Consider the following 12,395-nt stretch of genomic DNA (forward strand, 5'->3'; position numbering starts at 1 on the left):
CTAGATCTGCTGGGAAGACAGTTTTGGGTATTCCCCTAAATTTAACATTGTTCCTTCTTCCCTTGTCCTCCATATCAGCCATTTTAAGCTTCATTTTATTGTAATGAACATCTATGAGCTTGTTATGTGAGCTGGTCTCTTCTGACATTTTGCTCTCTAAGTGGTCCACCCTTCCACCCATCTATGAATGCATTCAGGGCCACTGACACCTTGGAAAAATATCTCTGAATCAACCCTTTAAGTGCCCAAACCATTGTTTTAATAAAAGACTCTGAGGCCAGTTTATCAGAGGAGGGAGGTCTTTTATGGCGTCATCCTCTGCCGTCTCCTAGTATTGTTGCTGTGGGCTTTGGTCTTTAAATCTTTTGCCATGTTTGCATGCTATGGGGGATGTCACCATAAAGTGTCACAAAATGCTATCAAAAGTGGAAGCACATAGACCTGGGAGGGACTGGAGTGATTTTCCTCCTATACTTGTACCTAAACTAAAAAGCACAATACATGAATTCAGTCCTATTGTGTAAACATGGCTATGCAAGTTAAAAGAATGGAGAATGATTTTTCCCCATAACTTGTGATACTTTTGCTCTCCAGAAAGGAATCCAGGCTTCTCTTGAACATGTCAAAGGTGATTGCAAAACCGCCTCTCCTATAGGCGTAGAGGATGGCCACTTGTCCTGGTCACAGGCCAGGGTATAAAAAGATATTTGGAAAGGTCCTTGTACTGACTATTCAGATATTTTTACATTGTAATGGGGTCTTTCCTTAGTCATCTTTTTTTAAACTAATATGTATGTGCAACATCCCCCACCGGGGCCTAGCCTTTTCTTGGGGCCTGGAGGCAGCCTGGGCCCAGAATACCAGAGTGGTTGGCAGTTGCGGCCTAGGCACGCTGTGGTCACAGTGCTTGGTATGGGTATTGGAAGGCTGTCCTACAGCCTGGCAGGTTTCCAGGAGGTGGTGTGTGCAAGAAATTAAATGAGGGGAAGGCTGATGTACTTGGTCTCCCTGGGGCAACCCTTTAGTTTCTGCAGTATGAGTCCCTGGATGATGATGGGGGAAGCCCTTGATGTTACAGCTCTGTTCAGGGACCAGACGGAGGCAATGTTGTGCAAAATATCTCACGGTTCTTTATTCAAAAAGCTGCAGGCAAACGTGCCAAATGATCTTTTACAGATGCCGGATTACTAGGGGGGTCCGGATTGCTGAGAGAGGTCATGGAGAGTGATCCTCAGGAGTAGTTCACCAGCATGGTAGTAGATGCAGGCTGGGATGAAGCTGTGTCCAGATATGCAAGCTGCAGCTTTAATCCTAGGAGGAATGTTATGTGTGCCTGTGCTAGAGGTGCATGGACACTCCTTTCACTGTATGCTCTGATGGATGACCTCCTCAGGTCTGTGCTAGGTGCAGACCTGGTCACTAAGAGATGGGCCTCAAGAGGACTTGTCACTTCCTGTCCAGGGGTTTTGTTATACTCTGGTCAGGTGGTCTCACTCTCCAATCACACTCCAGCTTACAATGAAGCATATAATTGGATAACAGATATTAAACACAGATTTAACCCTTGCCTGTTCAGGCAGAATCTAAAGGAGTGCCTAAGACCTATGGCATTCTCCTTATGAGTTGATCAGACTCTCTTAGAGGGGTTCTATAGGTAGAGGGCCTCATTCGCGAGCACTCCCTTGCCTATACATCGGCAGGGGTGTTGCATATGGACAGTTTTATTTAAAGGACATCTATCATCAGAATCACTCATCACCCTCACATGTCAATCTGATGAAGTGGAGTCCATAGCTGTCATTCTTATATCCAGAAAAATTAGTTTTAAAATTATGTAAATTATATCTCATGCATACAATGTTGCTTGCACAGTCGCAGTGCTACTATGAAAGGAACATTGTATTGCGCATGTGCAAGACAGCTGGGTGACGTCGCCGGCTCTCTGCACATGGTAGATTTTCTTTAAATATAGGAATTATTGCCACCTATAGAATGAGTGCATTAGTTTGCATATGTTAAGTGTTCAATTAATTTGTTTTTCATTAGACCCAAAATATTAGACTTTAAAATATTTAGTGATGTTGCTACATTAGACAAACTATCTCCAGAAAGAGGCCAAAATGCAGATATAACAGCTATTCAAATGAATATATTTTTGTAACCATCACTGCGCACTTACTGGGAAGAATTATTGGTCTTGACATCATAGTGCAATCTTTTGGAGGATTCCCTCCTTTTTTCAAGCATTTTGGGCCATTCTCATAAGTGTTTATGTTAGGACTTTTGTTTTCTCCAGTGTTGCCTTTCAGCGTGAATCACAAAATATGTTAGGTTGGAATAGCCTATGGAAGGTGTACTTTGGGTGTTTATTAATAAAGATTTTTTTTTGATGTATGCATTAAATATTTAGAAAATGATAAAAACAAGATTATTTGCTTAAAGGGGTATTCCGGGAATCAGCATAATTCATATACAAATGGGTCCTTAAAATATAAGCTAATGTGTAATTAGTTGTTATTTAAAATTTTGCTCCCCTTAGCAGAAAATGCTGATGACATAGACTGTAATAAAGAATTAAAATGCTACCGGCCCTTTAATCAGTCCGTTAATTTCCTCTGCGCGGTCCGTTGCAGAGCATACACAGGACAGAAGATGGCCGCTGGTCACATCACATGTCCTGCATCTGTCTGGACAGGTCATGTGATCACCACTAGTTTGGCTGTAGTCGGTTGGTTGCAGTGCATTCAGTATGGCCGGTGTTTTGGTGATGGCAGTTGCACATCATTACTATGGTAACAGAGCAAGAAAACCTGTTACATCATCACTGGGAGCAGAACATAAGAGGTAGGAGGAGTTACTGAGAACTAAAGGATCTTGGGACTTGTAGTTTCCAGTGGTGGCCTTCTTAAAGATAACTATAGAGAGACCGTAATATTTTGTGAATCATAAAATCAAACTATTTAAGCTCCATTTTGTGACTGATGACATTAAGTTTTGTTACATTCATTTATTTATAGCATCATGGGTTTTGTATCAGACATTCAAATTCTTGGAATACCCCTTTAAAGTTTTATTGAGTCTCCCAGAAAGTGGCAGTTCACATCCAGTAGAGTAGTCAAGTAAACGGTGGTTTTTGCTACACGTAGCACATCACACCCTCTTTATCCAAGATTATCCTCTGTACGCTTGTGATTATTTTTGTTCGGATAATCCCTCTTGTGAAATGGATCGTGAACACTTTGTTAACACGATATAATCTCGGTCAATACATGACTCTTTAGTTACATGATCAACCATTTACATCTGAAATAATAACCTGACAATCATCATATGGCTAAGAAAACATTCATGCACCATCAGTTTGCCAAGTAATAATGAAACACCTTTATCCAGCTATACTGAAATGTAAAGTTTATTAAAGATAAATATACAAAACATGATCATAAACAAGTGCTTATTCACATTGTTCAACAATGATGTCCAAAAAACAATTGATTTCCAAAAAGATAAGTTATTAAAAAAGACAAATTAAGAAAACATTGTTTATCCTTAGACCAGGATACAGTGATATTTAGTCACAAACAGTCTATAAAAGTTTCTCAGATAAAAAATTAAAGAAAGTTGTCTAAATATTTCAAAAATGAAACACAGGTGGTATAATGTGTACCAAAATAAATAAAGACGATGTCTTGTTTTCCAGTGCTAGGGCCAGTCGTCACATTCAGTTTATAAACACGACACAACTAAGGCCATTGATTGGTTGCAACAGCCATGTGACACAAATGGAATGTCATTGCAGGGAGAAGCCTGGATCAGACATCTCTTTTAAAGAACCTTCATTCATTTACTTCATGGAGTTCTTTCTACAAACACATTGGGGCTCAATTACTAAAGGTCGCGGATTGCACTTTCGTCGGACTTTCGGGGATTGCTTTCGGGGATTGCACTGCTTGGACAAGTATTTAACAGGTGTTTGCACTGGGATTGTGTCGCATGTGATAGTATTTTGGCGCAGCTGTGTCAGCTTCCATGCGACACAAATTGGGGGCGTGCCATCGGACTATCCGACTGATTAAGACTGAGCGCGGTATTTAACTTTCAAATTGTGTTGCAAGACAATGCAGTTACATGCACCACGAAGAAGAAGGTGAATTCCGTCGGACCTGAGCGGGGAAGCGACACATGCAGGACATCGGGCGCATGATCTTAGTGAAACGCACAGTGGGGTAGATTTACTTACCTGGTCCTGTCGCAATCCAGCGGCGCGTTCTCTGTCGAGGATTCGGGTCTTCCGGCGATTCACTAGGGTAGTGCGCCCGATGTCCACCAGGTGTCGCTGCTGTGCTGAAGTCCGCTGGAGTCCGCCGGAGTTCACTATCCTATTCCTGGTGCAGGTAAGCGCGTGTCAAGCGACACATTTTTTTTTTTTAAATTCAGCGTTTTTTCCGAATCCGTCAGTTTTTTCCGATGGCCACGCCCCCCCACCCCGATTTCTGTTGCATGCATGCCAGCACCGATGCACCACAATCCGATCGCGTGTGCCAAAAACCCAGGGCAATTCGGTGCAAAACGGTAATTTTCGGGAAACCCGACGAAAAAGAGCGATTGGTAAATGACCCCCAGTGTGTTATCGTGGAACAATGCACTTTCTGTGAACTCCAGTGGACCGGTAAGTAAATGTGCCCCATTGTTGCACAAAATAGTAATCTTCTTCATTGGTCCATTACAATCTCAGCCAACAAGTATATAACCTCTTAGGCCATTGGTGGCGAACCTATGGCCCGGGTGCCAGAGGTGGCACTCAGAGCCCTTTCTGTGGGCACCCAGGCCATCACCAGACAGCACTCCATGTAACTTCCTGCAGTCCCAGACAGCCTAGGACTTGCTGTGCACAGAGATTTTTTAAAGTGACAGCGCTCCCTGGGAATACTGGAGGAGTGGGAAGGTGTGGACAGATCTGGATTATCATTGTAGCTCCTGCTCCGGCCCTGACAATTCTTCCTGTCTATGGGACCCTGGAGGGAAGCTACAATGATCATCCAAATTTCTTTTATTTTCTGCTTTATTGGTGTCCTCAGGGGCTGGTATGAATGAAAGCTGTGGCAGAACAGGGCATGTAAATCACTAATTAAATTTCTGTGTTGGCACTTTGCGATAAATAAGTCGGTCTTGGTTGTAGTTTGGGAACTCGGTCTCTAAAAGGTTGACCATCACTGTCTTAGGCACCAATACGAAAATTGGCTAAGGAAGCAGGGGGCTTCAACAGTACATTCATGTATGTAAAAGTATACCAGCTTAACTTTAGAGTCTCATAAAGATAGCGATGAAATGAAAATATTCATCACATTATAATTAGCCAAGGACCAACATTATACAGTGTCTAAAATGCTTTTCATCAATGTAGTGTTTTATTTTGGATTCATTGGCCCCGATATATAAAAACGGGTACAATCTGCCTTAGTGCAGTTTGCACTTTCTTTGTGCAAGTTGTGCCACATTATTTAATAGTTTTTTTATGCTTTGAGTTAATCTCGTCAGTTTTCAGGATGTTACACAGTTGCACTTATTTTTTTTTTGGGCAGTTTGCTTCGTGCTATTGCGACACAATTGTGTCGTATCTCAGTAATAAATATGGCTTAGTAAGCACTACTACTCCCCTTAAGGTGCTCAGTTTTCTAAAGGGTCAGTCAAACTGTAACCGCGACACAATTGTGGCACAGACACATAATAAATACATGTGCAAGCTCCAAAAAACCTTTTCATGCAAACGCAGACAAAAAACTGCCGCAGACACAATAATATATGTGGGCCAATGAGTTATCAGAATTAGACTATGTTACCTTGACCAAAATTAGTTGTCATAGATGTCAATTTGTCATAGCCCTATTTTTGTTGTTTTAACCTTTTTTTGTAGCATTGAATACACAAAATAAAGTATTTATCATAGATCAAGGGTCTTACTTTACTGTGCAATCTTGAAATGTGATATAAAACTCTTTTGTGCCTTGCCATGTGATATACACAGTTGTGTTTAGAGGTATTATTCTGCATAACTTTCTGTATTTTCATGCAAATAGGGTTTCGTAACTCTGATATGCAACAATCAAAGTGGCTATTCTTGAATGCAGCAGAACAATAAAACACAGTAATAATCTGATAAATGTGTATGATTCTATTCTGAAAGGCAATTAAATTCACAGTATAAGCCAACAATACACAATATAACACAGTATAACAACAATTACAATCAGCATGTCTTTGGTGTGCAAGAGAAGTAATCATTCTGTGATGAAAAAGTAACATAACAGAAATGTTAAGTAGCTTAGGCATTTCAATTGCAGAACGGTATACAGAAACCTAGGAGCAGATTAAGAATGCCGGCCTTGTATGAAAATTGTGGGCCCTGTACAAGTCATTTTGACATTTACTTCATGCATGTAGAACCAGAACCAATCTTCTTGTTGGCTTTCATTTCTAGAGTTATATAGATATGTGTCAAGAACTGGAACACATGTATGAGGATTTTAGGGCTTGAGGTCCATTCAATGGCGTATCTTGAAGCTGATGGACCCCAATGCAAAGTCTGTGCCAGGCCCCCAACTATAATGTATGGTTTATAGTAATAGTCTTTTCATATGGGAAAGTGACACCATAAGGGCCCCCTAAACCTATTGGGCCCGGGTGCCACCGCAACCTCTGCACCCCCTCAAGTAATGCCCCTGGGTCCATCTCTTCATTATTTTGACAGGGAAGTATTATAACTTGCCCTAATTGTGATACACTACTACTGCTGTTACTACTGAAAAGACCTTAAAGGAAACCTACCACTTAAAAGTGGTAGGTTTATACACATATACATGGCAGCAGCTCAGGGTAAGCTGGTGCCAGAGCATATTTTTGTTAGGGGAACAAAGCCCCTATCGCAGAATTATAAATTAGATTAACTTATAGCTCGGCGCACTGCATGGTGCGCAGTGCCCAAGTGCGGTGCGCCGAGTTATAAGTTAATATAACTTATAATTCTGCGATAGGGGCTTTGTTCCCCTAACAAAAATATGCTCTGCCATGTATATGTGTATAAACCTACCACTTTTAAGTGGTAGGTTTCCTTTAAAGGGATTTTCTGTGTTCTGTGAATGGGAGCTGAGTCAGCACTAGATATATCAGCGAGCTGTTCTTATGGCTCAGTCTCCCACATTGATTCCGTAGTGGGAGGGGTCTACAGTTAAATGGTTGGAGTTTCCAGTGTCATCCTCCCACTAATCTGAAATGACTAATATTTTTTACTCATGCAGAACGAACTATAAGCATTTTTGTGAAGTAGCTTTTAATATTACATTGTCAGACCTGGAGCCCTATATTCTGAAGAATCTATAATCTTCCTTATAATGCATTTTAAAACCCTTTGACTTCTATCAGCCCAAAATTCAGTAGGTGTTACAACTAGTTGAGAATCTGAAGTGTGTGGACTGTGACAAAATGTGATTCATACTTAATCTATAACCAGAGTAGAAGGGGAGCAAAAGACTGATCTAGTGGTAAAAGATTCACCCCTTATGCCAGGTGTCCTAAAGGTGTGTACATTCTGGTAACTATTTACAGCTTTTCATTTTTTGTTATATCAGGATGCAGAAATGAGGACCCCATATTCAGTCTACATTGATGACTTACACCTTTAATTGACACTACTTGTAGTTGTGCTCCCATCGGATGTCTGCTCGGTTTCATCATCTTTAAACACTTGGCTTAGTGCTTCGTTGATGGAACCACCAAACCTCTTCTTCCTCTGTCTGCCCACAAAGTAGTAAATGAAAGGGTTTGCACTGCTGTTAAATGCAGTACAATATGTGGTAGCAAAAAAGAAAGCCACAGCGGTAATAGTATTGTTCAGCAACTTGAAATACAGTAAAGACCACAACAATCTAATAGGTGCCACTGAAATGAGAAAAACTATAACTGTCATTATTATGGCTAGATAGATTTTAGGTGGTCGGGATTTCTTTGATGTTGTTTTAATGATATAAATTAAGATAAAACTAGACAAAAGCATCAAAGGGATGATGAAGACAAATGTAAGGACTGTTGAGAATATTTGGATTCCGGTGCATTCTTTGGTTGTGGCCATAAAGGCCTGCGAAGGGCAGACAAAATTATCCAAAAGTGATAAAAGAGCACCCAGCAACCAGATGAACCCACAAGCAAAGGATGATAAGTGTTTTGGTCGATAACACTTATACCATATTGGGAAGAGAACTGAAAGGCATCTTTCTATACTGATTGCTGTAAGGAATAGCATACCAGCATTGTATCCGAAATCATACATCACTTCCAGCGCAAGCATTGTTACTTTTGTTAGTCTGTTGCGGTTTAACATTTGATCAACCATCAGTAGAAGGACAACAGCAACGAAGATAAGGTAGAGAAAGTCAGCAATGGCAAGGTTAAGGATGTAGACAGTATATTTGGTCCTTTTTATGCTGAATGTGAGAATCCAAGTTACTATCGCATTTCCGATCATTCCAAGGAGGCAGAGGATGATGCCAAAACAAGCCACAACAGAGTAGGTCACAACATCGACTCTGTTTGACATCTGGGTAGCATTTGATGAAAGGTTTCCTGCATCAGCCATGATGGGTTTAGCAGTAACAGCTTAGACCTCCAACTCTTTCTGTTGTGACAATGTTCTTACACCTATGAGTTAAAAGAACAAGCAACATGTTAATATAGTCAGGCACTTATATATATATATCAAACTGTCCAGTCAAGATATAATATGGTTAATTTACCTTGCTGTTAATTAATAATAATAATAATAATAATCTTTATTTATCAAATTCTGTAGCGCTTTACAAATCATAGGGGACATATACAACTATATTATATTACAAAGAACAAACAGTCAGAAAGGATAAATACTTCCTTTTCTTTATAATTTCTCTCTGATTATGTTCCATGCTTGGTGAAAAAACTGGACAAGGAAACACAGACTGAAGTGGAGCCTGCAGAGAATAGTATTTTAAAGATGTGTACATATTTTGCTTTTAGGATAAATTTTTGATATTGGGTTGCAAAAATACTTAATCAAAATATTAACTAAGATAATGCTGATTATGGCCCTATTCAATCAGCCATGTCCAGACAGAAAACCTGGTTCATTTCTCACCAACTATTATAACCCAACTGTGGCTGGAGAGATGTGGTTCTCCTGCTATGAATACAGTTCACAGGATCTGTGATTGAGTCAGAAATGTACCTGCGGATAAAACCAGATGGGTGTAAGGTTTGGTTCCTTACTGCAGGTATACCTTTATTATCTAGTTGGTCAATTTTTATAAACACATTTTATATTTATATAAATGTGGCAGAAGTACTTTGGGGGGGGGGGGGGGGGGTTGGCCGTTACCAGCACCCCTCCAGTTTCCGCCATCACACCACCAGCAGCACCTCTACCACATCACCTACCTGCCATCTGCTACTCAATGGGGCTCATTTACTAAGGGTCCGCAGAGTGCATTTTTGTCGGGTTTCCCAACGATTTCCGTTTTGCGCCGCATCGGGCCGGGGATTGTGTCGCACGCGAACAGATTTTGGCACAACGGCACCAGCTTGCACACCACACAAATCTGGGACAACCCGACAGATTTGGACTACGCGCAGGATTTAACATTAAGAATTGTGTTGCAAGACACGCACTTACAAGCACCTGGAAGAAGAAGGTGAACTCCGGCGGACCTCGCCGGGGAAGCGATGGATGCAGGAACTCAGGGGCACGCGCTTCATGAATTGCGCTGGACTTCATCTTCGTCAGACCGTCAGAATCAGGGATCTCAACAGGACCGGGTAAGTAAATTTGCCCCAATGTGGCTATGCAAAGTGTCAGCAACAGTAAGTAGCATATTGTATTGGATTGAAGGGCATAGCATGCATATGCATGTTCAATAGCATCAGGAGGGGGCAGTGCCAGAGGAGGGAGAAGGCCTGGTAGACAAGGCATCTGGCTGATCTAGAGGTATAAAGGTATGCCTACAGTAACGAATCATTGGTGGTTAAATTTTACTGACAGATTTCATTTCACAGTTAATTCTGTAAGAACACAGTAATACACAGTCATACACTGGGCTAGATTTATCATCATAAGATGAATGATAAATATGCATGTTAAAGGCAGTTAATCTTTTGTTCATTTGGTGAATGGTGGAACAACGGAAATCACATTACCCCAGGATTCTGTCACATTCTCCCAAATTTAATTTTTCCCACTACGCAGTGAGAACTCATACTCATACTGGTAGTAGCAGATAGCCAGAGTATCACATTATATTATCAGCATAGCATTTCGGTGCCAAAGCAACAAGACCATTTAAAGGGGAGATATATTGAAAGATTATGGTTCACTGTATAAAGTCAATATGAAAAAAATATCTCATCTATTTTGGTCCATTTTACCAGTGATATGTCTGTACCACAAAGCATAAAAAGACATAATAAGCAGTGCAGGCTGGCAGGGTTTGACTGGCTTAATACTGGCATTTGTTATAAGTACCCACTATACCAATGTCTTGACAAATTGGGAGCCTGGAAAATATAGCATTCTGTGGGGCACATGTATCATAGTTTCAGCAAGCCAAATTGTCTAATTTTAGTGACTTTTGCCGTTTTTGTGCCTTTTTTGCAACTTTTAACTCTGTTCTTTTTCAAGTACTCCTTGGGCTGCACCTTGTGCAGTGTGCCTCATGTATCTTTTCCAGATGTTCCGTGCGACATTTTGCTGGTTTTGCGCCATTTTTGCGCCAATTTTGGCGCAATTCTGCACCTGGTCCAGGGCAGGTGCAAAGGAATTTTCATTCATGGACCTGATTTTAACATGTAAATTGGAATTATTTCACATGCTTTAACTGTTTAACCTCTTTTGTTAAATTTTTGTATTTTTTTTTAAATTGGTTACTTTCAAGGGTGAGGTCACACGTAGCGGTTTAATTGCGTTTCTAATGCATTTTGAAACTAATTACAACAGCTGAGGGAGGTGATTTGCCTTATTTCATTACTGTTAACATTTGCGTTCACAAAACACAATATAAACGCCATGTTAACGCATATGTTAACATTTACTATGTGTTTTGTAAATTCAAATGTTAACAGTAATGTAATTAGGAAAATTCATTCTCCTCAGCTGTTGTAATAGGTTTCAAAATGCATTAAAAATTGCACATGTTAAATCCCAAATTTACAGTAGTGTCCGCTCCTGTATATAACCCCTCACGTGACATGTGGATTTGAGACATTTGCAACAAAAAGTCTCAAAAATAAGCCAAAATTTGCGCCTGCCCAGGACAGGCAAAACTGAACATGTATCACAAGTAAAAAGACAGGATCATACATAAAGTGCAAAAACTATGATACATGTACCCCAATGTTTTTGTAGTATAGAGATCAAGAAAAGTTTGTCTCAAATCTTATGAAAAATTAAAGGGAACGTGTCACCAGGCATGTAATTTTTTTAGCTGGTGACAGGTTCCAATATCCTATGCTATGCTGATTTCAAAAATGCCTTTGTCAGCATAACTCAATAAGAAAATGAAAGTTGCTCTGGGATTATAATTATGCATTGTGAAAAGAAGATACAGGAAAAACGCTGGTGTGAAACCAGACATGAATTCCTGCAATGATCCCCCTATATATAAGTATATATATTTAAATGTATATATATATATATATGCACCAAAAATGTCCATCCGCTGACCCGACAGAATTGTGTCCTAATTTTCTGGTGTAAAGTATACCAACTAATAGGAGGTGCAGAGTACAACTAGACAGTCTCGTACTAGGACAGATTTTTACCCAGCACCAGACACTTATAAATCTGGTGCAGAATAAGACTGTCTAGTTCAACTCTGCACTGTCTACCATTAGGACACTTTTTATAAATCTGCCCCAATGTTTATGCTTGTGAAAAAGTGAAGCCCCTCAAGTTGATTTTTGATTCAAGCTAATTGATGCACATGGATCCAGATTCAGTTGATAATATGCAAATTGTGTTCTGGATTGCTGGTGCCATCTACCACTACTGGACTTTACTTACCACTTTACAGACCTTGCCTGCAGCTTTGTTACATGATCTGGCATTCTACACTGTCCATATGAATATATGAGATATAAGATCATCATTACTATACATACATACTACTGTGTTTTGAATGTGTTCTGTTCCTTTAAGAACTTTCTTTCACATGTACTTATCTGTTAAGACTGTTGCTCACATGAATGGCAGTGATACAATCAGTTTTTATCGTACTGGATCTCCAACTGACATAAAACTACCAAATATTGAAGAAAATGTATTTTCTGAATTCACTTAAAAAATATGTCAACATTTTCATTTTTATTTTCCCCATAAC

The 12,395-nt window shown here is 40.0% G+C and overlaps 1 protein-coding gene across 1 annotated transcript in view; it reads right to left on the reverse strand.

The window, feature by feature from the left end:
* Window positions 1-4,379: 4,379 nt before the first annotated feature.
* LOC140127373 (proto-oncogene Mas-like) overlaps window positions 4,380-12,395 on the reverse strand; it is a 45,642-nt gene continuing 37,626 nt past the window's right edge. Inside the window, exon 2 of the mRNA XM_072147988.1 lies at window positions 4,380-8,691. Within this exon, the coding sequence (XP_072004089.1) occupies window positions 7,676-8,629 (954 nt within the window). The 5' untranslated portion in view covers window positions 8,630-8,691 and the 3' untranslated portion in view covers window positions 4,380-7,675. The remainder of the gene's footprint in view (window positions 8,692-12,395) is intronic.

Source organism: Engystomops pustulosus, chromosome 4, assembly GCF_040894005.1.
Source record: "Engystomops pustulosus chromosome 4, aEngPut4.maternal, whole genome shotgun sequence".
Classification (NCBI taxonomy): Eukaryota; Metazoa; Chordata; class Amphibia; order Anura; family Leptodactylidae; genus Engystomops; species Engystomops pustulosus.